This window comes from Nicotiana tomentosiformis, chromosome 2, assembly GCF_000390325.3.
Source record: "Nicotiana tomentosiformis chromosome 2, ASM39032v3, whole genome shotgun sequence".
In the NCBI taxonomy this organism is placed as follows: Eukaryota; Viridiplantae; Streptophyta; class Magnoliopsida; order Solanales; family Solanaceae; genus Nicotiana; species Nicotiana tomentosiformis.
The window spans coordinates 91,201,337-91,227,671 of record NC_090813.1 but is presented as its reverse complement, the minus strand read 5'-3'; the positions used below and the strand labels follow the sequence as shown (position 1 = coordinate 91,227,671).

General features: G+C 33.7%; 3 protein-coding genes across 7 annotated transcripts; 2 read left to right on the top strand and 1 right to left on the bottom strand.

Annotated features, from left to right (window-relative positions):
• Positions 1-1,792: 1,792 nt before the first annotated feature.
• LOC104116176 (ethylene-responsive transcription factor ERN1-like) lies at positions 1,793-3,376 on the top strand. Its single transcript, XM_009626982.3, has one exon. The coding sequence runs from the start codon at positions 1,847-1,849 to the stop codon at positions 3,083-3,085; it is 1,239 nt and encodes a 412-aa protein (XP_009625277.1). The 5' UTR covers positions 1,793-1,846; the 3' UTR covers positions 3,086-3,376.
• A 253-nt stretch (positions 3,377-3,629) lies between these two features.
• LOC104116177 (SNF1-related protein kinase catalytic subunit alpha KIN10-like) lies at positions 3,630-11,746 on the bottom strand. 2 transcript variants are annotated; one of them, XM_009626983.4, is made up of 11 exons: positions 11,516-11,744; positions 9,638-9,831; positions 8,006-8,190; positions 7,741-7,923; positions 7,499-7,630; positions 6,846-7,031; positions 5,993-6,082; positions 5,822-5,905; positions 5,470-5,607; positions 4,911-5,147; positions 3,630-4,111 (listed from the first exon to the last, which is right to left on the bottom strand). In XM_009626983.4, exons 2-11 carry the CDS (start codon positions 9,825-9,827, stop codon positions 3,998-4,000), a joined length of 1,539 nt encoding a protein of 512 aa, XP_009625278.1. In that variant the 5' UTR covers positions 9,828-9,831; positions 11,516-11,744; the 3' UTR covers positions 3,630-3,997. The 2 variants fall into 2 exon arrangements, with proteins under 2 accessions (XP_009625278.1, XP_009625279.1); XM_009626984.4 differs by lacking the exon at positions 6,846-7,031 and having other exon boundaries at positions 11,516-11,746.
• A 7,565-nt stretch (positions 11,747-19,311) lies between these two features.
• On the top strand, positions 19,312-24,789 carry LOC104116180 (protein ENHANCED DISEASE RESISTANCE 2-like). 4 transcript variants are annotated; one of them, XM_009626985.4, is made up of 11 exons: positions 19,312-19,686; positions 20,604-20,634; positions 21,235-21,577; positions 21,879-21,962; positions 22,367-22,447; positions 22,670-22,805; positions 22,896-23,058; positions 23,145-23,273; positions 23,672-23,866; positions 23,992-24,114; positions 24,464-24,789. In XM_009626985.4, the coding sequence occupies exons 3-11, from the start codon at positions 21,325-21,327 to the stop codon at positions 24,575-24,577; spliced, it is 1,278 nt and encodes a 425-aa protein (XP_009625280.1). In that variant the 5' UTR covers positions 19,312-19,686; positions 20,604-20,634; positions 21,235-21,324; the 3' UTR covers positions 24,578-24,789. The 4 variants fall into 4 exon arrangements, with proteins under 4 accessions (XP_009625280.1, XP_009625282.1, XP_009625281.1 ...); XM_009626986.4 differs by having other exon boundaries at positions 19,545-19,686; positions 20,604-20,638; XM_009626987.4 differs by lacking the exon at positions 20,604-20,634 and having other exon boundaries at positions 19,431-19,686.
• The last annotated feature ends 1,546 nt before the right edge of the window (positions 24,790-26,335 follow it).

The following is a 26,335-nucleotide window of genomic DNA, read 5'->3' as shown; positions in this document are numbered from 1 at the left end:
CATGAATCAAAAGCAAAAGGCATAAGTAAAACTTTACTGATTTTTGTTCGGCTAGTCATACAAAGTTTAGTTATTAACCTTTCAACTTGTGGTCCCTCGGGGGCATCGATCCAACAAAAAAATCATTTTTAACTTACGCAATTTCATTCGTTTATAAGCACCTTTTAATTTATTTGCGCAATTAAAATGCAAATAAGTCATGTGCTTATAAGTCAAATCACCGAAAAACAAAAGTTGGTTACCCTAGCCTTTAACTTATGATTATTCAACTTATGACCACTTTTAATTTGCCCAAAAATTTTAACACATGATCAAAGAACTGCAATGTATCATTAGAATTAGCTTTGTGCGATTAAATTTAAAAAGCTTTATTTCCGCCGCTATTAGTTGGTAAAACATCAAGGAATTCGGTTGTTCGATTTCAAATATCTCAACATTATCTTTAACATATGATCAAGGAACTGCATGGTATCATAAGAATCATAGACAAGAGACCAGTGGCGGAGGCAGGATCTCCTGCGAAGGGGGTTCAAGAAAAAAAAGATCATAGCTAGTGGGAATCGAACCTATGACCTTTCAAAGATTTTGAACCCCTTGATCACTAACCTACACTTTTGGACTATGTCAAGGGGGTTCAAAACTTAATATATAGAGGTAAAAAATATATTTTGCCTTATATATACAGTGTAATTTTTCGACGAAGGGGGTTCGGATGAACCCCTCCGCCCCCCTAAATCCGCCCCGGCAAGAGATACATGTACAACTACTTTTATAGTTTCAGCACAAACACAACTACTACTTTTATAAGATAATTTATGAATTAATTCTTAGAATGTAGTACAATATTTTGGCCGTGAAAGTGTCACATATGTTATCTTCTCTTGAACACGTAACATAACACACAAAAATATTCCCAGTTAAAATAGAATTAATGACAAAGTATTATACAATATCATCAGTGTATACAATTATTTTTATACCATTAAGTCGTCAAAATAATGTTTATGGATAAGCCTTCTTAAAATGAAGATTTATAATCTCAACTTATGATCTGCTATAATAGGTAAAGATGACCTGATTTGTACACCGACAATGTATATTACTTAAACTCATTAAATAGGGCAAATAATAACATGAGAGCGTGCCGAAGAGTAAATGACCAAATGGCTATTTTGAGAAGATGATCAATTAAGCATCATTCTGCACCATGGTTTCCTGTGTGTTTCATGCACGGAACAATGATGCACCAAGTCTCTTTCATAACTGATAATTTCAATGTCAATCGCCTTGAAGATCAGAAACAAAAAAAATTATTAATAAATGTATTGATAAGTGACATATAATCTGAATTAATTATCTTCATGTTGTAGTTTATATAATAAGAAGACAAGTGACATATATTGTAGTGACCAACTCATGCCGCATACTTTATCCTAGAAAACAAGTTACATCTCTTAAAACATAAACAAAGAAGAAGAATCAAGAAACTGCACTCTTTGGCTGGGTCAAACTGACTATTAAATCTTATTATTTACAACTCCCTCTCCAAATTTAATCCTTTTTATTCTTGATTTCTGTATAACAAACAGAAACCCTCCATATGTTATCACAAGAAGCATAAATAATTAAAAAAAGAACAAAAAAATCCATCTTAACAAGTGCAAAGAAACTTCCTACCTCTATTTATCATTTGACAGGATCTTCCCTTCTCTCTTCATATAAATACATACCATTTCACCAACCTAGTTCTGCATAAAAACTATCACAAATCCATGACTTTAATTCACAATTCTTCACTCTTGTGATCTATCTAATTTTACTTATCCCAACACTTAACATTCGCAAAATGGCAAGGAAAAGACGGGCCAGTGTGGGACTTGGTGAAAATAAAACTCGCAATGATGATCAAGCTGGGAATGCAGCCTGGAACGAGATGGTAAAGGAAGCAGCGGCTGCAGCCGCGCTCGGGGGAGCGCGGCGAGCACGAAAAAGATTTGTGGGTGTTAGACAGAGGCCATCAGGTAGATGGGTTGCTGAAATAAAAGACACCATACAAAAGATAAGAGTATGGTTAGGGACTTTTGACACAGCTGAAGAAGCAGCAAGGGCATATGATGAAGCTGCTTGTTTACTTCGTGGAGCCAATACTCGAACAAATTTTTGGCCTAGTTCTTCATCTTCTTCTTCTACTCCAGCTCTTCCTTCAAAAATTACCAACCTTCTTCTTAATAGACTCAAAGCTAGAAATAATTCCTTAGCTGCAGCTACCTCTGCTGCTTCTTCTGAGCCTGTGGAAATTCGTGATCAGGACAAACAGTTAGAGGAATACAGAGATGAAACAGTTTATTTTTCGGATTCACAGTTTATGGAGTATCTCAAAGACCCTGAAGATCAGATAACTGATAACAACATGATAAGCAATACGAGTGCAATTAACACGAACAATTTCACAAACACCTTGGAGGCATGCTTGACTGAAAACGATTACAGCATAGTTCAGCCTGTGATGAAAAGCGATGAAATTAACTGGAGTGGTGGAGAGATTAATAATAATCTTGTGGAAGACGAAGAAGAGATTGAAGAGGAAAATGATAGTACTGATATAGGAGATGTAGAGCCAATTAATTTCCACTTTGTTGATGAAATTGGATCGTCATGTTATTATTCACCATTTGAGATAGCTGAAGAGATTAATTCAACAGACACAATGGATCAGCAGGGGATATTTTACGGAGACGAGTCATGTATAAGTGAGGCTATGAGGAGGATGAATTACGAGAGGAAATTCTCAGCATCACTTTATGCATTCAATGGGATTACAGAATGCTTAAAGTTGAAGCTGAAATCAGGAGGAGTTGTGCAGAGAGAAAGATGTGAACAATTAAGCAGACTCAGAAATGCATGCAAAAGGAATCGTAAAGAGGAGGAAGAGGATGAGAAGAAAATTAATGAAGAAGGAATTAGCACAAAAATGGGTGAAAGAAAGGAAACTGAATGCACTTCTCAAAGTTCGATTACTTATGAAAGTGAATTGTCTCTCTGGAGCTCAATTGATTTACCACCAATATGCGCCTTTTTTACTTAGAAAACAACAACCATTGTTGTAGGGATTTTCTTGATTTCTGTTCTTTTTAGTAGTTGTCTGATCAGGTAACTTTTGTTTTCACTGGGTCAAGATGAAGATTACTCTCTCTTCTCGTTTATCTTTTTCAAGATCAGTAGACACTGACTGATCTTGGTCTCGGCAAAACAAAATGCATCTTAAGCAAAATCTAGATGTTATCTTAGAATTCATACGAGTTGGTTTGTGGAATATAATGTGCGACTTATTGTCCAACTTTTGATCTCTTCAAATTTGAATTAGGTCAATTCCTCATGGTTTTCCAATGAGTTGTATGTGGATAAAAAGAAAAAGGGACATTGTTGTTTACATTTTTCGAATTAATATAATGGAAGCACATATGAAGTTCGAAAACTATTACTATGTTCTTGAAGCCTCATTTCATCTCAAAATTATCATGTTCTTACGCAACATATTGTCTAAATATTATCATAAAGTGGTTTTATCTTAGAGTGATCAAGGTCTGTAAACTTACAGATTGTCAGAACATAAAGAAAAGAAAATCCTCTGAAACCTAAAAGAATAATAAATTAAGTAGGAGAGAGGTGCACGAGAGCACACTAATAAATTAAAGCCAAACAATACAAAAGGTGTCAAATGACTCTTCATCTTGTGAATGCTTCCCATTAGTTCAGTCTGTTAACTGAACACCAGGAAACCGAGAACAATAGAACACTATAGTAAGCACGTTACAGATGGGAAAAGCTAGAACTCCTAGAGAGTCGACAAAAAGATTTGCTAGGCACCTCTGACAAAACAGGGTGGAATTTAGCAACAGAAATTTTTGCAACTGAGCTGGTATACCAATTATATACATGGACTAGCTCTCTAGGCAAGCATCAATAGTTTTCCAGGTTAGATTAAGATTGCCAGACTTTAGAGAACCCGAAGCTGAGCAAGGAAAGCAGCACAGAGATCCAAGAAAAGGAACTGTGGACCCTGTACTCTTTGAAGGTCAAGCAGGTATTTCTCCTCCCGAGTTTTATAAAGCTGCAATCGTTCACAAATTTAAAAGAACTCAGTTTAAAGGAATTTCAACAATATCCAAGCTGATTAGCTGATATTTAAAGCAGTATAAAAGAGAAAAACGGTCATCCAAACAATGTACTGTCACTCAAGCACCACAGCATAGACTAACTGGATTATAGTGTTCAAAAGAGAGAAATACTAACACAAGACCTTCAATAGAAGTCCAAGACTATATTATTCAGTAAGGTTTGTGCTTTAAGTAAAATCTATCCAGATTTGCTTCTAAAACATACTGGAATACTAACTAAAATCAAGCAAGAAATTTGAAACAATGCCACAAACATCGATTAATTCACTGAAATTCAGGGATATGCTCTAAACACACAACAGCACTCACAAAATCTGCTTCAGGACCTCCATAGTAAGCCGTCCACCGATCATGGACATTATACTTCACCATCTTTACATGGAGAAGATTTCTTTCTCACCTAATTTATTCTGTGTTGTTTGCTTATCAAAAATAAAAATAAAAATTATTTGATGCCGTTTACATCATAATTGAGCTCTAACATTCATTTGTATGCCACAACATAGACTATCCAATGACCTTCAAGATAATCATACTTTTTGTTGGGTTCTCTAACTCTTTTAAACCCTTGTATGTGGGACTTTTCACTTTTAAATCATATATTACTACATGTAAAAATATGCAAAATCTTCTTAACACAGTCTTAAAGGCTAAAGCAGCATCATACGACCATATACCGTAGCGCTTCACGGTCATATGAAATCTAGATACAGATGGCAGGATATTCATTACCTGAACTTCAAACTTCACTGCATTAGGTATAGTGACACCACCGTTCTCAATGACGGTTGAATCATCTCCAAAGAATGGATTGTGTATGGAATTATTACTCATGCCTTCATGATGGCCAGGTACGCCAGGAACCCATTGGCATTTCATGTTGTAGGGTCCGATCTTCTTCCAACGTACATTCAGTCCTTGCAGAGCTTTCAGAACCTCTGTCATTATCTCACGTGGATGCGCTCGAGACTAATGCAAAGCCAAAACAAATGGTGTAGCATATTGTTTATCAGAATAAAGACCTAGATTGAGTTAAAGGAGTTCAATTGAGAACTCATTCAATTGGCAAATGTCATAAATGGAACAATAACTGATTTTGACCGATGAATCAAGATCTTCTCGATGTTCGTAAGAATTTTGATACACGTTCCACATGAACCTATGAAGAACCAAGTTCTCAAACACTGTCTTTCCCTCCCTCCACTGGTTAACAAGAACCAATTTCCGCACATTTTTATGGTAATAACTAAATAAGATAAATGTATAGTGACTTGCTTGAAAGTCCACAAACCTGGAGTCCAAGAGCCCATTTCCTTTCGACGGGAAACTGCCTCGCACCAACTTGTTGAAAATCCATTATTCCAGGCAAGTGTTGCCCAACAGGGGAAGCAACAGCTTCACTTGAATTTATTTGATGATAACCGTATTCCTGTAATGGCATATTAAAACATCCACAAGCAAAATTGTTTCAGAGAAAAGATAGGATTAGAAAAATGCAGCTTAACTAAATAATTAGATGCTCAAAACACCATATTTTTAGGGAAGAGGTCCATTACAAATTGGTAAGAAAATGCGCTCCTTGTTTACTGAAACAGATCACAAAGATACTGCAGATTCGTTCAACAAAAACATGCAAAACGCACCATAGTCTCCTGGAATTCAGCTCCCATGTAGCCACTGGAAGCACGAAAGCGGTTGTCCAGCAGCAAATAGTACGCCACAGTACCCTGAAACATTGAAAAATGTCAAACTGGCTGTTCAGATTATTTTAACCAAAAAAAAAAGAAAGAAGATGGTTGGATCCGTAACACAACCTCATTCTGAACTCTATTGCAGAGAGAGGCAACAAGGCTGTTCCTGTCAAATCCCCTTTTGACCACCTCTTGAAGAATATCTTCATCAATCTGCAATTAAATATTTTAATTTACCAGGGAAGATTATCTGATTCATAACAGTATTTAAAGCTGTAAAATTGTGAATTGAATGCTAAGAAGACCCTAGATATCATATAACAGCCAGATGGTGAGTGAAGATTCGTAATACCAGATCACTGAAACAGCAGGAAAGGACTCTGTTCTTGTATCAAAAGATAAACGACGCTTGGATTGATAAATAAGGATATCATATTCAAGCATTTAAAGGGAATCGGGTTCAGCAAGACAAATTTGACATTTGTCCTAACAAAGTCTGATTTCCCCCCCTTTCTTTTTAGCTATTATATATTGAAAGCAGAGCAATGTGCTCTTATAACAAGAACGTTGCAAAGCAACTCTCAACTTCCCCAAGGTTCAGTTTTCCAAAACAATTGTTAAACTTATTCAAACTCAGATGCAAGACTAAATGAGCATTACCTTTCCTTTCTCTTTAACCATTCCTTCACTCTTTTTCTCTGGGAAGAAGGGCAGGGTAGATAGAATAAGGAGATAGTCTAACATCCTTAAAGGCAACAAAGATGCATAAGCAAATAGGGAAATAGAGGTTGCTTAAGTTGATCGTTTAGCTATCTGAGCATCCTAGAATGCATTCTCAACATTCCCACCATATGATGGCTCTGTCAAGATGCAAGCTCTTCATATGATAAGCACAAAACAGAACTGTAAGAAATGCAGAAAGCAAAAACTTGAAAGACTAAAACCATTAATACATTTGATGTTGGTTCCAACAAACCTTTTTCGCTTGTTGCATCGTATCTGGTGGAGGTACAGCTAAATAGCGTGGTAGATGAGCTTGGAACCAAGGGTGCATACGAATCTCAGGAATAGTCATTCGCTTCATAGGGTCAACTATAAGCATCCTTGGGATCAGATCCCTTGCACCAGCTGATAAATGGCTGGGCAGAGTATACATACCACCCTAAAGACATATAGTACACAGATAAACATGAATAGTAATTAGTTGAGAGAGAAGCTTCAACACATGAACTATGTACACTTGGACAATTCCTTTTTTTGTTTTTAATTTGGAAGGACCAAGTTTATAAATAAAATATTGGACCATAAACTGAAGTTGGGATAGAATATTAGTATGTTCTGCCAGACCAATGAAAAGTTTTGCTACACGAAAGTATCTGACTAATAACGTATTTAATACCTAAAGTAGGATATGAGGCCAAATTTTGCATTCACTTCAGTCCCACCAAAAATAATTCTGTCCAATTCAAATGTCTATACGCATTAGATATGTGGAAAATTAGCTTTGTTTCCAAGATTGGAACCTACGATTCTATGTGGTCACGCCAAGGGTCAATCATCAGCCATTTCATGAAACAACTGTATGAAGATCAACACCTAATAATAGTGGATTCCAGACAAATTGCATACCTTTATTTTCTTAAAGAGGTTGGGAATGTTTTCATCATCAAATGGAAGGGTGCCACAGAGAAGAGCATATAGAATAACACCACAGCTCCATACATCTACCTCAGGTCCAGCATATAACTTTCCTGATATCACCTACATGGAGAAATGAAGATCGTAATGAAGCAAACTTTTAAGCAGTGTACCATGATATTGGGAAGGACCTAAATAATATTATTATCAACTCATTTTAAATGCAACAGTACCTCCGGCGCAGCATAATTTGGGCTACCACAACTTGTCTTGAGAAAGTGACCATCACGCATGATATTACTCAACCCAAAATCTGCAATCTTCACATTCCATTTGGAATCCAAAAGGAGGTTCTCAGGCTTAAGATCTCTATGAACCACCATGTTCCTGTGGCAGTACTCCACACCAGAGATTATCTGTGTTTGAAGAATAAGAGTACCATTAATAATTAATAGGTAAACAGCATGAGAAAACTCAGAAAGGAGGTCATATCTCCACCTGCTGGAAGAATTTACGAGCTTCATCCTCTTGTAGTCTGCCCTTCTCCACAATGTAATCAAACAGCTCACCAGATTTCACATACTCCATCACAACATATATATCTGATGGTGTCTCTACAACCTCATACAGCCGAATGATGTGAGGATGCATGAACAATCTCAATATTTTAATTTCCCTTCTCACTGCCAAATGTCAGCATTGTACGACTCTTATTAGTCTATAGACAAAACCACTAACAAAGTAGTATCTGATAACTATGAGCCAGGTTTCAGAGAAAGTAATGACCAGTGTCAAGAGCAAAATCAATTTCCTCCATCATACACATACAAGCTACCAATTCGTATAGGAAATCATTCACAAATCTACCTTCCACTCCCTTCTAAAAGATGATCAAAAGACAGAAGGAAAGGGATAAAAGAGGAAATTTATCGAGAAAATCAGGAAGGCAACACATAGGAAACTTATTAGTTAGATAACAGTCTCCATCTGCAAAGATTGGGCTTGTCCCTCTCCACTTGCCTACTTCATGCTTCTTCCTGATAGAATATGGTAGAAAGGAAAAGAAGAGAGAACTCTCAGATCACAAACTGTTAAAGATTGACGTTATTAATTCCAACTTGTCCAGTCAATCGAATGGTTTGTTCTTAGTTGATTGTTTAGCTGCAACTCCCACACCTGGTTATTGACTTTGGATTGAGGTTGGTAAAACCAAATAGGGTATCCAGGTTTAATACCATCAACCTTCTGACTTACTTATAATATCCTCTGGGACTTTTAACAGTATATTCAAATTCTTTTGAAACTAATTCACTTTAAGGCTTTAAAGCTTATCAGTATTGTTGTTTCTCTAATTCCGTCCATTGAATATCTAGAGGTGCACCTTTGCAAGATCGAGCTATCTAAGTCAACCCTCCTCTCCATTCCCAAATAAAAACGAAAAGGCTAAAGCTTGGAAGGGCCAATGTGCAATGAACGAGGAAGTGTAAGTGCCATAACCAGCCATCACATTTTTAGTTGGTTTCACAACGCTCTTCAAAACATAAGAATGAGTAAGAAAGAGTGTTTCTAAAGGCTCGTCTGAAGTGCGCTCCAGCTCTGAAGTTGGGTGCAATGTACGCTAGGCGTTTCACTTCTCCTAGGCAGTGCTTCAACATAGGCATCAAGGTGTATAAGTACTTGTGATTATTCTCTCTTGCATTATATGTATATTTTAAAAAGAAAAAAATTCCGTATATTTGCCTTTCAGCAAACCAATGCTTTAATTGCGCTTAAAGACTCCATGTTAGATTTTATTAGCTCTCTCACTATGGCTTAAAAGCCAGTTTTTTCCTCTTGGTTTTGGTTTTGCTCCAAGCTCTGACCTAAATTTTTTGTATTAGGAGCAAACTGAACTTTTTCTTGTACTCTTTGCATCTTCTTGATGCCTTTAATGCAACATCTTACTTCATCAAAAAAAAAACTCCATAAACCATTGTACTTCTCTATGCATGCCTTTCGACAATATTAACTAGAAACCTGAGCATATTTAAGAATCAAATACAAATTCAACTTCAAGCATAAGGAGAGATTGATTTGAAACCATCAAGACCTTGTAGAGAAATGAAACATTATTTACATGTTTTCCTATACCTTTTTCTTCCATTTCCATGTTCTTGATTTTCCGACGATTGAGAATCTTGACAGCAACTTTATGCCCTGTTAAGGTATGTTCAGCTATTTTAACTTTTCCGAATGATCCAATGCCAAGAGTTTTCCCAAGCTTATAGTTCCGTAGAAATGACTCCACGCTGCTCCCACCTTGGACTGTTGATCCATCCATTTTCCTATCAATGAAGAGTAATTTGTTAGAATTAGAGCTTAATGTACACAGGCATTTATCATGATTCATTTGCAGAAAAGTATGATGCCAAAATTGTGCAAAAACAAAGCTGGTGTGACACATGAACTAGTGACAAAAAAGCTGACGTGGCATATTCATCTTATATGTGTCCTATTTAGTTTAGGGATTTTGGAACAAGGCATTAATATAGCTAAACCGCAAATACGATTGACTCAATAGGGACACGTAAGATAATACTTTTTTATCTTAACAGTTCATCTCCCAGGGGGCATAGAAACAACATCAAGAGGATCTCCACTAGGTTTGATCCTACACTATACATACATACACACATATACATAGCACCACAAAAACATAGTGCAAAATATTAGGTATAAATTTCAAAAATGTAATATGAAGATGTTGAGAGGGATGTGGGAGCATACCAAGATAGATAACTTTAGGAATAAAAATATTTGGGACAAGGCTAGCGTGGCCCCCGCGGAAGACAAGTGCGGAAGAGGCTTAGATGGTTCGGATATGTGAAGAGGTGAGGAACAGATGCCCCAATAAGGAGGTGTAAGAGGTTAGCTTGGTAGGTCTGAGGAGAGGTAGAGGTAGGCCAAAGAAGTATCGGGGAAAGGTGATTAGATAGGACATGGCGCTGCTTCAACTTACCGAGGACATGACCCCTGATAGGAGTGTGTAGAGGTCGAGAATTAGGGTAGAAGGTAAGTACGTAGTCGTATATTTTCCTTGTCCATACCAGTAATATTAAGGTTAGTTTTGTATTTTCTTATTTTTTAGATTTCTATTATTACATGTTGTATCTTTCGCTTCGGCTTTCTTGTTATCTTGCTGATGTAACTGCCTGTTGCTATTGCTTCCTTTTGCATCTTTCCTTGAGCCGAGGGTTTATCATAAATAGTCTCTGGGATAAGGTCTGCGCACATACTACTCTCCTCAGACTCTACATGTGGGATTACACTGGGTTTTTTGTTGTTGGTGGTGTTAATATGAAGACATCCAGGTGATGCTTGGATAACACATCCCATGATTGAAGAGCACCACTAGTTAATGAGCTCCTCAGCAATAACCATAAGCAATTGCCCTTCGGCAAAGTGACTACAAGCTGCATACATCAGTAGAGCCTAATCCAGGAGATGTCTCAAACCAACGGGGAAATAAGCAAGGAAAACATAACTTCAATTTGGTTATAAGTCCAAATATTTCCTAAAGGTAGGCGCCCACGGGATGTTAGATCATAGATGGCACCTTTAAATCAACATTCAAGCTTTTCTCTTACCTAGTTAAGTAAATGAGAGGAATTTCGAAACCCTAAAAGGAACCTCAACGGTAGCATAACACTAGTTTCATGGATAAATTGTTGAACTGTATGTAACTGGAATTGTCTTCCCTAAATAGCTTTAAAGAAAATCAATCAATCAACTTTCCTTAATTAAAAATTAGTCTGGGTTTTGGCTATACCAAACTCTGCTCTATTTTGGCGAATTCCATTCAAAACAAAATAAGTCTATCACAGCGAAAAGAAATCTAGAAATTCACAAATATCTTAACTGAAGAGACCACAGATCTGAGAAAATTCAAGGACGCAAAGAAGGAGATTGTACAAACACGAATTGCATAAATGCAGAGATAGCGTTGAAGCAGGAAATTGAGAAACTCACCGGCGAGGAGCGATGAAGCAGGTTGAAAAAGCAACGTAAGGAGAAGAGCTCTGCAGAAACGAAAGCAAGAGAAGCAGTGGTATGAAATTGAAGAAGAGAGGATTGGGAAAATTAAGGTATTAGGTTCGGCATTTGGGTTATGTAAAGATTGTAACTAGATTCATGGAATACAAGGGGAGGGAAGTTGAGTGCTTCCTTCTCCCTTTAATTTCCTTTTGAAGTGTGTTATATTTCCTAAATTAAGCTTAAACTTAAGTCATCCAGATATATTTTAGTTCATGAAAAGAAATCGGACCCATTTTATTCCATAAAATGTTAGTTTGGGCATTTTAACTATTCACTAGGTATTTAAAGCTTAGCAATAATTTTCGCTAATTTTATTGACCAATAGATCATACTATTCTTGGATGTACTATATAGTTTTTAGTAAGTTTTAGATATTTAGATTCGGTTAATTTTTTAAACTCTAATGTGATATCTTATTATTTTAAATTTTTTTGACTTTCACCGATAGTTATAATCTATCTATATCTATATCTATTTATATCTAAATCTATACTATATTAAAAGCACGAATACCCTTAGCGGAATATCGTTCGCTTTTTTTATCCTTTAAAAATTAATTATCTACTAGACAAAATAGTCATTTAGTTATATATCCTAATATTTAAGAATTTAAAATCAATTAAAATTTTACTTATTAAAGTTTTTCCTTATTTAAAGAACCCTAATATTTAGAAATTTAAATCAACTAAGAACTTTTATATCATTAAAAATCTGATCCTAAATAGGGGGTATCCACGTTAGTCTAGAATTCTTTTACCTCACATTGCAAGATGCAAAAGTTTGACAAAATAAAGGACTTGATATAGCTAGAAATTTTGGGGTAGCAAGTAGTAACCAGTGTTTTAAAAGACGTGGGCGTAAGACAAGACATTTTACATATGCCTCATCGAGGCCTAAGTCACGAGGCACGGGGCGTAAGCCCCATAAGTATTTAATTTTTAATATTTTATAAAATAATATAATTATAGTAAATATTTATAAACATGTAAAATTGTATAAAAATTAAAAAATATATATATGTGTGTGTGCGCGCGCGCTTCATCCCCACAAAAAACTAGTCAAAATAAATTATTATATATATATATATATATATATATATCTCCATCCCCACAAAAAACTAGTCAAAATAATCTATTATACGTTGCTTAGAAGCACAAGTAATTTAAGTCAAAAAGAATAAAATTTTCTACATGGAGTAACAAAAAGGATGACTAACCTGCAATTTGAACTTTGAACTTGCTGTTATGAAAGAGAATAGAGTTCTCTTTGTATTTGTAAAAACAATCTGAATATTTTTAGCTTTCGGGAGATATTAGCAGACTAGCGGACAAGATAAAAAATTGAGAAAGACCATGATTTAGGGCTTTAATTAATAAAAAAAGTCTTGACTTTTAAATTTAATATATTTCAGTTTCTTTTTAGAACTTTTGAGTAATTACCAAGCTGACTTTTGAGAATTTGGGTATTATACGAAGGACTTATTCAACAAATTTTATTTTAATTTGAAAAAGTCTCTGGGGCTTACACCTCAAACGTCCGGGCGTACGCCATGAACGCCCTGACGTATGCCCTGAATTGTTGAGTGTACGCCTCTTAAGACTTTCGCCTCACATCATCGCCTCAGGACATTTTTGGTGCAAGACCTCGTCCCGAAAACGTCTTTTAAAACAATGATAGCAACTATGATAAGACACTGAGAAACCAAAAAGCTTGTAAGCCATGAAATACTTTCAGCGTGCAGACGTAAGTATGCATTTTTATTCTTTCTTCCTAATTTTTAAGTTCTTTGTCTTTTTTGTTACGTGTTCGATTCTTGTTATGGTAATAGATTACTAAAATTATGTTAAAAGAACTTATGGATCATCAATAACTCCTATATTACCGGAGAACTTATCAAAGAATTATATTATATTTAAAGTACAATTTTTTTTAGTGAAATATTATTTATTTTTTATCTTTTAAAAATTAATTTTACACTAAATATGATTATAATTTAATTACTTTTTTAATATTGAAGACAACCCATAAACACAATATTTAAAGGCAACCCATAAACACAATATTTGAATTATTGAAAATAATTCATATAGTATTTCGTATTAGTTAAAGAACAAGAACAACATCTTGTAAGTTAGCTGACCTGTTATGTTTTCTGTAATTAACTTAAATACATATGAACATATAACTTTTCAAATTTTTTTTTGAAAAAAGCTCTTAAATCCTAAAAGGTTATGTGTTCTAACTAAAAACAAAAAAGAAGCATGATAATTTGTAAAGTTCAAGCAATAAAATTATTAAACTGAGATAAATTTTAAGTTGAATATATTAACCAAGATAACTGAGGATCTTTTATTGGATAAAATTTTTTTCTTTATTGAGTTAGTTAAATAGAATCAACATTTATCATTTTCAGGAACTTACATTTTCTCTTTAATTTTTATTTCTTAGTCAAACACAAATTTTTATATAATTTTATGTACTTTTCAAAAATATTATATTTGTTCAGACAGAGTTCACGCACAACACATATATGCTAAGACTAATAAATAACTAAATATGTTAAACTTTGTATTTAGCTAAACATCTTCATATAAAGGGAGAATCTTTTTCTTTTTGTGGGTTAAATTTTTTAAATTGAGAGATGTCAAGTAGGAGAAAGAGAAGGAAGAATCCGACAAGAACAATACAATTTTTCTAGCGCTGAACTACCACATAATTCACCTTAGCTACCCACTCCAAAAAGATTGAGTAGGTAAGGTAATTTTTATTCGCAAAACTAGGATTTGGTTCATAGTTCCGGCTAGCTTATATAATCAACCTTTAGAGTATTGATTACGACTTGTCATATATTACACCATGCATGTGGTCAACTTAAAGGTTAAGTGCATAGATAACTATTCTCATGATTGCTATTTAGATATTAGTCAGTATTTATTTTTTAATAAAATTTAAATTAAAAAACTTAATTTCAGGACAATTCAAGATATTTTTGTCCTGAAATTTTGAAATAAAAAATTAAAATTCAGAACACACCGGCTAATTCTTAAATAACAGCCCTTCAGAGTGGTTACATGGTGTCATTTCTACCAAGTTGATGACAATGGGCCGTTTATCAATTTTGGAAACTCTCTATTTTTGAAAGGTATCTTTGTAGAAATAGTCGCCAAACTCATTATTTATTTTTTCCTGTCGATATGCATGAATTATCTATTGAATATATATAATAATAAACATACTTTATATATATATATATATATTATCTGTCAGTTACTTTTAATTTAAGCAATTAGGTAAGCAAATATTTGGGTTAATTATATCCTATTTGGCCAAGTTTCTCCAATCCTAGAAGCACTTTATTTTTTATTTTTTCAAAAAAAGTATAAGTAACTGACAGATAATATATATATATATATATATATTATCTGTCAGTTACTTTTAATTTAAGCAATTAGGTAAGCAAATATTTGGGTTAATTATATCCTATTTGGCCAAGTTTCTCCAATCCTAGAAGCACTTTATTTTTTATTTTTTCAAAAAAAGTATTTTTTTCTTTTTCAAAGTTGAAGTGTTTGGCCAAGCTTTTGGAAGAAAAATATGATTTCGAGGAGAAGCAGAAACAATTTTGGAGAAGCAGAAAAAGTAGTTTCTCTCCAAAAATACTTTTTTGAAAAACACTTTTGAAAAAAATATACTTAGAAGCAGTTTTTAAAAATTTGGCCAAACATTAATTATTGCTGAGAAGTGTTTTTCAAATTAATTAACAAAAAAAAATTATTTCTCACCAAAATAATTTTTGAGAAAAGCACTTATGAAAAAATTATTTTTAAAAATAAATTGATTTTTGCAACGGGGTATTCTTCTTTCGGGGTGGGGGTGGGGGTGGGGGTGGGGGGAATGAAGCCACGAGTAGAAGCTGGCAGTGGAATTCAGTGTTGTTGAGCATTTCGCCCCATGGTTTCCATTTTGGTATAGATTTCCAAACTTATTCCAGCTGGTCTTATTTTCACGTATGTAATGATCTAATCCATCTTAAGCCATTTCGCCCCATCGTTAATATACGAATCAACGAGATGATGGATCTAAATTTTTAAAAGAAAGTTATTATATATATATATATATATATATATATATATATATATATATATTATCTAACAATTATATTCTTCTAGTTTTTTGAGATACAAAGTTGTTATTAATTTTTTTATAATTGATTTCCTTTGATAATTCATTTTCAATTAATAATATAGCCAACTCATTTAATATTTTATGATACATTATTGTTCTTAGATTAAACTTTATAGAACAACAAAAGTATAAAACTATTGGAAGCTTAAAAAGTACTGTTGAATACTTGAACAAATAAAATCTTAGAAAAAGAAGGTTAATAAGAATATCAAAGAGAAAGACCGAAAAAATATAAAATTAAGGAAGAGGAAGTAAATGTTTTATACATTATCTAATAAAGGAGTAAAAAGTGATATTGTCAAATCAACTCAAATTGAAACGACGGGAAAAATATTTATCTACCAATTTTTAAGTAGATCAAATTGTTACTTTATATATACTAAAAAAATTTCTTTCCTTTTATATGAAAAACTTTACTTTTATATTAAAAGTACTATGTTTGTTTTTAAAATACCTATAAACTAATTATTATTTTTCTGAAAAAAGGCACAAGCTTTACTACTAATAACATTCAGGGCCGCCCCTGCCCATGATTCACTATCAATAGAGCAACCACTAAAAGTTTTTTTTTGGTTAACAACAGCTAACATCGAATAAAGTTAATTGTATAGTTGATAGATTAGGAAAAACTATCCAGGTGTTGTGTAATAAAAGCTCAGATAGCCAATATCCATCGGGTACAGAATGCATATAGCATATAGAAACATTTGCAAGAAGCAATAATGCTTAATTTAACTTGTAGTGGAAGAAGTATGTTATTGAAGCACCCTTAAGAAACAATTCAACTAATGTAAATGAATAGAGTCCAAAAGTCAATAATATTCTAGCGTTTAATTGCAGCGGACGAATACGAGTCATAATTAAGAGGTTCCACATCTAAAGATATAAAGAATAAACAAGTAATAACATAAAGTTCGTTGTTTATAATTTAGATGACCAACGTATAATATGAGAGATTTAAGGAAGCTCGCTAAGGTTTGAAATTAACAAATGGGAGCTTCAAAATTTTCAACTCATTGGATGGCGATTTTCTCTGCACTTTTTATTTTAACTATGTTAATCTGGATCCTGTTCAATGCTTCTCTGATCATATTTTATGTTATCATACATTGAAGTCATGAGCAAATGGACTAGACACTAAAATTTACAAAACAGTACAACCTTGTTGTTTATAATATATTAAGCAGATTTTGTACATAATTAACCTGTCTCTAGCTGGTCAACTTCAATGGTCTCTTTTTTCCCATCTCATTAAAGATCTCATATTGTTCAGGTAAACATCCCGTTACCAATTACAAATTATGGATTATTTATAAACAATTAATCAACATCTCCTCAGTGAATAAGTTTTTTGGCGAATTCTTTTAACATTTTTAGGGTTAATTTTTTTCTTAATGGAGTTTTGAATTAATATGTATTGTCGCTTTTGTCGAAGTATATATTGGTGATAGCTTTGAAAAAGTTGAAGGACCAACTTCTACATGTGGTATTTTGTACAAAATAAGTTAGACTACATAAGGGCCATAAAAAGGTATTTTATTGTTGAAAGGATAAGTGGTGAGGCTCCAAAGATATGAGTGATTAATAAAGGAAATGAAATCAAGGTAATAATAAGCAGGCAATGCACATGACAAGAAAGCATATTAAAATACTGCTTTATTATCCAGTGATATAATGAGGCTTTGAGAAGATTGCATTATATAATCCATCGATCACATGCATCTGTTTTTCCTTCGATAATTCCCAAATATTCCCTTCCTTTCCTATATGCTACGACGGATATCTTCACTCCATCAATTAAATCGTTAAATATCTAGCTAGCATACACTATATATATATATATATATATAGTACCAAATTTTTATTTTATTTTGTGCCTCACACAATAGTTGTATATGAGGCTTTGTTTTATCTCACAATAAAGTGGGGCCGGAGTTTAGTTTATTCAAATATTTCCGACATCAAATATATATATATATATATAGTGCAAGTGAAAACTCATGAAAATTTTATGTAATAATACATATTAGTTCTTAACCTATATTTTTAAAAGTGCAATGAGTTTAGTGATAAACACTTTTAAGGTCGAAATCAATAACAACAACAATCCAGTATAATCTCACAAGTGGGGTCTGTGGAGGATAGAATGTACGTAACCTTACCCCTATCCTGAAAGTTGGAAAGACAGAAAAACTATTTCCGATAGGCCCTCGACTTTAAAAGTCAAAATCATAAAAAATTAAATCTTGAATTCGCTTTTGAATTACTACCTATCAAGACAGGAATTTAAAACAATCATCAAGTCAGTCTTCTCTTTATTCTGTTCAAGACGATTTCGTGAGCAGAGTGGGATTAATCGATCAATATAAAAAAATATGGATTTTTTTTTCTTCTCATGAGAGAATCTAAATATTAAAGTGAGTATTCAGTCAAAATAGCATAATTTCTTTTGAGACAATGGGGGCAAAAGACAGTACCACCAATTAACAAGAGAGTAGCTAGTAATTAAACGTTCCTCTCTCGTTTGGAGAAGAAGGTTTTTGTGCTTCTAATAAATGACTAGCTAGCAAATCTTCGACGACAGCTTCATACTTGAAACTTGAAAGTAAGATATATTTTTGTTTAAACTATGAGTTAGCTGTTATGCCTCTCTTATGAGGTGACACAATGAAGTAAATTATACCTTTCTCTACTTTTCCCGTGTCTTGAAACAATTGATTAAGACATCTTGTTTGCTTATGCTCTCGATAATATTTATTGCTTTATCTTGATTCATATATACAAATATGATAAAAGTAAGAAAACTGTATGCTAGAGAAGTAATAAAATCTTACTCACTCTTAATTGACCAATCTTCAAATCTAAATCTGTCTTTAAATAAAAGCGTAGAACTTTTCAATCTCTTTAATACCCGTATTTGGTTTTATTCTTATCACAAAACCTGTAACATGCATGGCTTTGATTTTCGTCGTGTTTGGTGAGTAGTATAAGACGAAATTAATTCATCTAAATTTCGTGGAAAATCAATTACTAGAAAAAACAAATTACCAAACTGGTTTGGTAGAAACTTTTAATGATGTAAGCGAGCTTACCAACTAATGACCGTGAAAGTTAATGAAGTGGTCGACGGACAATACAATCAAATTAAATGTAAAGCATTGGTTTCTAAAATTTTCAAATTTTGTTTTGCATTGGGAAAGGATCTCTACCAAAAATATATTTTAGTGACCAAAATGCACGGACGGAGCTAGTCTTTCGAATCGGGTTCGGTTATACCTAATAACTCTTTCAAACTTTATATTTGTCTTAAAAAAATATTAAAATATATACAATCTGTTAATTTAAAATCCAATAATTTACAAAAATTAAAATATTAAACCCACAAATTTTAAATTATAGATCCGACTATGCAAAAATGTTATATAATTCAAATTTAAATAGAAAAAGGAAAAAAGAGAATAGAAATGGAGGGAGGCAAGTAATTAAATGATTTGGTGGGGAAGAGCCAGTAGTAACAAAATAAACAAACACAAATTAATCATGAAAGGACGTTTGCGTCCCTCCTCCTCTTCCTCTTCATCTTCCTTGTCTTCCTCCTGTTTTTTCTCATTCCTCTGTGTAAGTTTCTCTATCTATATATTCACTCTATCAAATCCTAACACCAATACATATATATACCCAACAAAAAATTCCAAAAAAATAATACATATACAGTATATATATATAAATATATAGCACAAGAGCTAGCAACTTGTAAACAGAGAAGGTTCGGAAGTGTGTTTGGATCCGAGACGTATCGGACCCACACTTCCTCCTCCCTCTATCTTCTCTGTGTTCCTCTATTTTTTCTTCTTCTTCATCTTCAGGGGGAGCCGACGCTACGCCTCTTCATTTTTTCTTCAGCATCCCACCGGGTTAAGGTACCTTGTTTTTTTTTTTTGTCGAATGAAAAAATATTTATTTTTTATATTTATATATTGCTTCTTCATTTTCTGTTCGTGTTTTCCTTCTGCTTAAAGATGGGTGCTTTTGAATTTCATGGTTTCACATAGGAGTTTATTTCCTTCGGTTGACTCTTGTTTCCAAAGTCTGCTGATTCATAGATTGTTGCCATTTTGGTTTTTTGTTTTCATCTTGGTTACCTATTTTCATTTAGTATCTGTTTTTCAAAATAAAAAAATTCTTCCTATTTGGCGTTTTCTGCTTTCACTTTCATCTCATCTTATTCTCTCCGCATAATGCATATTTTTTTTCTTCCTATTCTAAGAATTAAGGAGTTTTATTTATTTATTTGTCCGCTTGGGTGCGCTACATCCATTACCTTTATGGATTTTGTCCTCCTCTGCTAATTATGATGTGACCCATTTGCTTCTTTTCTATCTTTTTCTTAGTGTATCTGATTTGACATATATTTTATTTGAATCAGTCTCGGAAAGTGAACACAATCTCATATTCATTAGTTCCACCTCTCTTTTTCCTGCATATAACGTTTTGGAAAAGGCAAGGCAAATGATTAAAATGAAAGGAAAAAAGTGGAAGAAAGCAGCTTTATCTTGTCATTTATATTTAATACGGAATAGTAGTAAATTAGTAATCTTGTTTCTATGTCCTCACTTTTTCAGTAATCTCTCCGTTTTCTTTTTAGTTATGCTATCTGCAATCACATGAAACGACTCATGAAGTGAAGCTTTTTTCATAGGATTTGTTTAGTTGTCTTTTGGGTTTCACTGCTTTTAAGCCAGAAATAAAGTTTCTTTTTTTCCTGTCTTAAAGAGATATTTGGAACTGCCAAATAAAGACCAAGTAATGTTTGGTTTTATTGAATGCTTATTTGCAGACGGGTGATGCACAATTTTGGAACTTTTACTGTGAGTAAGAATGACACTTCTTTTGCTTTGTTCACTTTTCTGAAACTGGCCATTTTACATATCCTGCTATTAGTTCAAGATTCTAATACTCTTTTAACTTTCTTAGTCCACTAGAGCAAAATTATGTGCTCAGTACAGATAATTAAATTTTTCTATATATTTCAGAATCGTTATATTTTGGCCCCAAATTCAACTCTTATGTCTCCTTTCAACTTTAGTAATTATGTGAATGTCATGCATATACCTGTGATTGATAATTATTGTCACTTAAGTACTAAATTTCATGCTTTGGGATATAATAGTACTACAAGCCACATGGTCAGTGAGAATTCATATGGGCAGTGGCGGAGGCAGAAACCAAAAATATAAAGAAGTAAACATTCGAAAAAGTCAAGCGATTCAACATCTACTATATATACATAAAAAATAATGTTGACCTAATAATTTGCAAGCGAAGGGGGTTCCGATGAGCCCCCTTCAGCTCTCCTGGCACCGGCCATGCATATAGGCACCACAACTTGTGTGAGATTGAGGCGTAGTAATCTGTTGGAGTACTAGTACTATAGTCACACATTTCAAATTTTCCATTACACGTGCCAGGTATCCTTATTTCTCGTGTTCCACTTGGAAGTGGCGTCTCGCATGGAATAGTATCAAGTGACAGAGAGATTTGTTATCTGAGTCAGAGGAATGGGTGCTTGTGTATCGACTCCAGCAATACCTATCAAAGTGAGAAAGAAGTTTCCTGGTCGCCCTAGAAAGTACCACGGAAAGAATTCAAGCTCTGTTCCGAAAAGAAACAGTGATGCAGGAGCACGGGTAACAGATATTGCTGTTAGTGAGTTTGTACACAAAACCACAACCTGCAGAAGATCTGAGTGCTCCAGTTCTAAATTCCATGTTACTCAGTTGGAATGGCACCATAGTCAAATAGATTCCAATGGTATGCAATCTCTCTGCATTTATTTTGAACCTTATTACATGTTTATGATTGATAGGAAGTTTTTCTTATAAACCATATCAACTGCGAGTTCTTATTTTGTTGATGGACAAATATATAGTTCATTGACCGATAGCTGTAGTGTCTGAATAATATATCCTGCTGTAAGTATATTTTGGTGCTTTGACAAAGTGAATGTTCATTGTCTCCAACGCATTTCGAAAGGAGTTTAGTTGGTTTGAGCAACTGGCAATCAGATCATTTAACTAAGACTTGTAATAATAAAAGGTTTACCTGTTTGCAGTTCTTTGCCAGGAAGATGCATGGTTTGACACAGTCAGCATTTTTGAGTCTGACTCAGATGATGAATTCAGTAGTGTTCATGGAGGTAAGCACTTCAGTATCTTTGCTTTTTACTTGTAGTCAATGACTTGTCCAGTGTAAGGAGTAATAATACATCTTATTATTTACCCCTGGCTTAATTATGAATAGATAGTTTGATAATTAACTAGTTCTTGTCCCTTTCTTTTAGCTTTCATGATTCATGGGACGGGCTTTTTCGTCTTATCTTTTGTGGAAATTTCTGTATGATTAATATCCTTGGGATTACTTTTGCTACACAAACTTTAGCTCCCAAAGTTTTCTTATAATCATTTAGATCAATATATCTAATTTAGTCTATACCCTTCTCAATCTTATGTACATATGTTCACTCTCTCTGTTGCATATCATAGTCTGCAAATCTGATTACTTCATGCATTTCAATGACGATCATTAGTGCATCAAATTCAGGTCGAGTTTCTCAAGTAAAGAAATCAACAATTATAAGGCTCTCTCTGAGAACATCTGTTGAAGAAGAAAAAAGTGGATTTCGTAAGTACCTCGTGACTTTCCATTAGTCATTATTCTGCTGTATTTGAATTGAGCCCGTTTTGAAACTTCACATTTTCGGTATTTGAATCCTGATTATTTTGTAGTCTAAGAACCGTACTTACATGATACTGTCGTGTTTAATTTCCTTTTCTGGAATGTAAAGAAAGATGGAAAAACTAATGCAAAGGTAACGATTCATTAATCATAATGGTATTCTTGTAGGCGCACCAAGAAAATATCTTTTGCGTCCCAGAGCTGGGCTCATTATTCCTCGTTGTACAGAAGAAAAGCCAATAGCAGGAAGTTGGTCTGAGATTGAGCCCTCTACCTTTAAGCTTCGCAGCGATAGTTTTTTCACGTATGCTCTTAACTTGCATTTTTTGTCAATTAACTAGTGCCAAGGCAATTTCATAATTGAATGTTATACATTTGTTCCTTTGCATTGCAGAGATAAGAAAAAATCACCTGCTCCAAATGCGTCTCCTTATACTCCAATTGGGGTTGATTTATTTTTGTGCTCAAGAAAGATCAGTCACATTGCCCAACATATTGAACTTCCTTCTATAAAGGGAGATGGAAAATTACCTGCTCTACTGATTGTCAACATTCAGGTATATGACAGAACGCACTCCCCCCCAAAGGAAAGAAAATATCTATTGATATGCTATGCTAATGAAATAAATTTGCTCCTGTACAGTTACCTACTTATCCTGCTCCAATGTTCATTGGTGATGCTGACGGTGAAGGCCTGAGCCTTGTATTATATTTTAAACTTTCTGAAACATTAGAGAAAGACATCTCTCCCCAGTTTCAGGACAGCATTAAGGTTGGTTATGTCAACTTTTTCAAGCAAAATCTCCACCATAACAAAATATTAGTTCTTGGATTTCCTTAAAGCAAAATTTAATTGACATGGGGCGGAGCCAGGATTGGAAACTTATTGGTTCAGTATTCTAATTCTTTTAAGTTACTGGGTTCTAAATTAATAATTTGTGCATAATTCAATAATTTTTTTAAGACAAATACAAGGTTTGGACAAAAGTTACTGGGTTCAACCAAACCCATATCCGAAGGGCTAGCTCCGCCCCTACATGGGTTATTCTTTTCCTGAAAATGTGGTGACCCTCTAAGCCGTTTATTTTCTAGTGGAACTGGGCGATAGGGAGAGAAACACTGCAACTTGCTTCCTGATTTAATTTTCCTTTCTACTGGCTTGTGTGACAGAGATTCATTGATGATGATACCGAGAAGGTTAAAGGATTTGCAAAAGATTCAATAGTTCCTTTCAGAGAGAGGTTGAAAATAATGGTTGGGGTGGTTAATCCAGAAGAGCTTGTTTCCAGTTCAACTGAAAGGAAGCTCTTGAATAGTTACAACGAGAAGCCTGTGCTTTCCCGCCCTCAACACAGCTTTTATCAGGTGGATATTCTGTGATTTGCTTAGTCTATCGCTTTAGTTTATAAGTCAGTTTAGCAATGTCCAGCTAGCTGTTCTTGAACAGCAGAATTAATGAATTCTATTTATCTGTTCTCTGTTAATTGCAGGGCCCGAATTACTTTGAGATTGATCTTGACATTCATCGCTTCAGCTACATAGCAAGAAGGGGACTCGATGCTTTCAGAGATCGTTTACAGCATGGAATACTGGATCTTGGTCTAACAATTCAGGTTTCTTGCTATTCTACGTTAAGTTGAGTTTATATTCCATATGATGGCAGTGTAAACGAAGTCTACACAATCAGGTCACATATAAGGTAATTAAAAGTGAATCTATATGATAAACATTAATCGAAAACCTCGAATCCAGTTACTAACACTTGAGGTCAATGTCCTAGAATTCAAATTCTGGCTCTGCCTCCGCTAACATGCTATCACATACTGAGCATACTCTGATCGTGAATGTCACTGTATTTAACTTAAAACCTTCTAGTTTCTTGTTCTTTAAAAATAGAAAATGAGCTGATGCTTTTACCTTATAAATGATGTGCTCTCATCGCGTATTCACTAAATCTCACAGGCACAAAAGCCAGAGGAACTGCCAGAGAAAGTGCTAGCTTGTGTGAGGTTAAACAAGATTGATTTTGTTGATCATGGACAAATTCCAACACTTATGAGCGTTGAGGAAGATTAATGTCCATAATAATACAATCAATTGTGAAGAGGGTTTTCACGTTATATATCGATACCTGCATGCATGTTGTATGGGGGAGTTTTCAAATGGTCCCTTTATGATCAAGCAATTCGAACTTTGTATATTAAGACAAGAAAGAATATTGTATAAGAAAAGAATAAGAATTGTATTCTGAAAGATGAAATTAAAAGGTGATCATGTTGATTCTGTAACTCTGTAAGATACCAGATTTTTTTAACTGATCATCTCCATAAACAGACTTTTACATTTACCTTAAACATAATTTGATAATATAAACCACTATCACGTACGTTTACTTTGATATACTGTACATATTTGAGAAGGCAATTGAGTGTTCTAAAATCCAAGTCTATTGTTTGTGTGCTTACCAAGAGAATTAACCATTCATTATATCTTAGGACTAGTACAACTACAAACTATTTGCACTTAAATAGGATGTTAATCTACTTTGTTTAATTGATTTAGACACGCCTCAAAACAGAGTCTACCCTTTAACTCTATTTATTTATTTATCCTACCTTAGAAACTTTTTAGAATCGAACTCATAACATAAAACATTATAATTCGACTTGTGCCCTCATATGGTTACCAAGTTTTCAAAAAAGATGGTTTTCATTTCAATCTCAGTAGCCTAATTTTTTTTTTTGAAGAATTAATCCAAATAGCAGCCCACCCAACAATTAAACAAAAAATAGCCAGTTGAGGTGTAATATATGCATAATTTGTGTATTCTATGTGCATAATTGTGTACAATCAACGTTAAAAAAAAGTAAACAGTAAATATGGCCAGCTATTTGCGTAAAGATCCCAAAAAACAGAACTTGCATTTTTTAAAATTTTATTGCTAAGAGGCATTAAGACAGTTGATGAACATGAAAAACTAAACAAAAATGAGCGTCATCTGCTTTCTTTCTTTCTCTTCCCGACAGCTCTAGCATACAAATAGGGATGAGAAAACCAAAATTCAGAATATTGATAAACTTTTGACATTGCCAATATAATGAGGTATTGCCTATTATCTTGAAAAAAAACATTTTATGCTTTAAAAGAGGTTGATTACCTGTTGAAATTCTAACTTTTGATAAGAGAAAACGTGAGTCGAAGCCATTTGAGGTTTCCTTTTGTGTTAATATTTTGGATTCTATATGTAGAAGATTGTCCATCTTTGCTAGGTATGAAAATATGAGGACCTAGTCTTGCCATCAATTAATTTTGAATTTTCATTTTTTTTACTTTTCCCCTTAAGAGGCCTACAACGTGCAGATTCTTTTCTTTATGCTATTTTTTTTAACCCAAAGAAGCACCTTTTGGTATTCAGAAATACATGAGAGGAGGGTAACGAGAAGAATACAATTACAATTTCTAATTAAAATGAACATCACTTCCGTAGATATAATGATACAAATGGTACTATATTATGTGAAATGATACATCAAAAAGTCATTTTTGACAAACTAAAAGTATGTGATCTATTGAGTAAAATAAACATAAGTCTATAAACTTAAGTTTTTCTAGTTTTACAAGGCCAACTGATGACGGACACTATTATGTCAAAATATTAGTCGATCTGTCATAAAGTTATCAATTTTTTTAAAACATGATATGGTATATTTCGTAGTAATTATGACTAAGTTATAAAAAGTTGAAAACGTGAATAAATGAATACTATGTGACATAATGACTTTATATAATCAAACTTGGTACTGTTTAAAATTAAATATATCATAATCTAATTGC

What these genes read in the sequence shown, in the direction of transcription:
- LOC104116176 (XM_009626982.3), top strand. Translation starts at nt 1,847, where the DNA reads ATGGCAAGGAAAAGACGGGCCAGTGTGGGACTTGGTGAAAATAAAACT.
- LOC104116177 (XM_009626983.4), bottom strand. Translation starts at nt 9,827, where the DNA reads ATGGATGGATCAACAGTCCAAGGTGGGAGCAGCGTGGAGTCATTTCTA. An exon ending in CTCGTAAATTCTTCCAGCAG is followed by an intron (nt 7,924 to 8,005) that starts GTGGAGATATGA and finishes CTTCAAACACAG; the next exon opens with ATAATCTCTGGTGTGGAGTA. An exon ending in ACCTCTTTAAGAAAATAAAG is followed by an intron (nt 7,032 to 7,498) that starts GTATGCAATTTG and finishes ATATGTCTTTAG; the next exon opens with GGTGGTATGTATACTCTGCC.
- LOC104116180 (XM_009626985.4), top strand. Translation starts at nt 21,325, where the DNA reads ATGGGTGCTTGTGTATCGACTCCAGCAATACCTATCAAAGTGAGAAAG. An exon ending in TAGTCAAATAGATTCCAATG is followed by an intron (nt 21,578 to 21,878) that starts GTATGCAATCTC and finishes ACCTGTTTGCAG; the next exon opens with TTCTTTGCCAGGAAGATGCA. An exon ending in ATTCAGTAGTGTTCATGGAG is followed by an intron (nt 21,963 to 22,366) that starts GTAAGCACTTCA and finishes CATCAAATTCAG; the next exon opens with GTCGAGTTTCTCAAGTAAAG.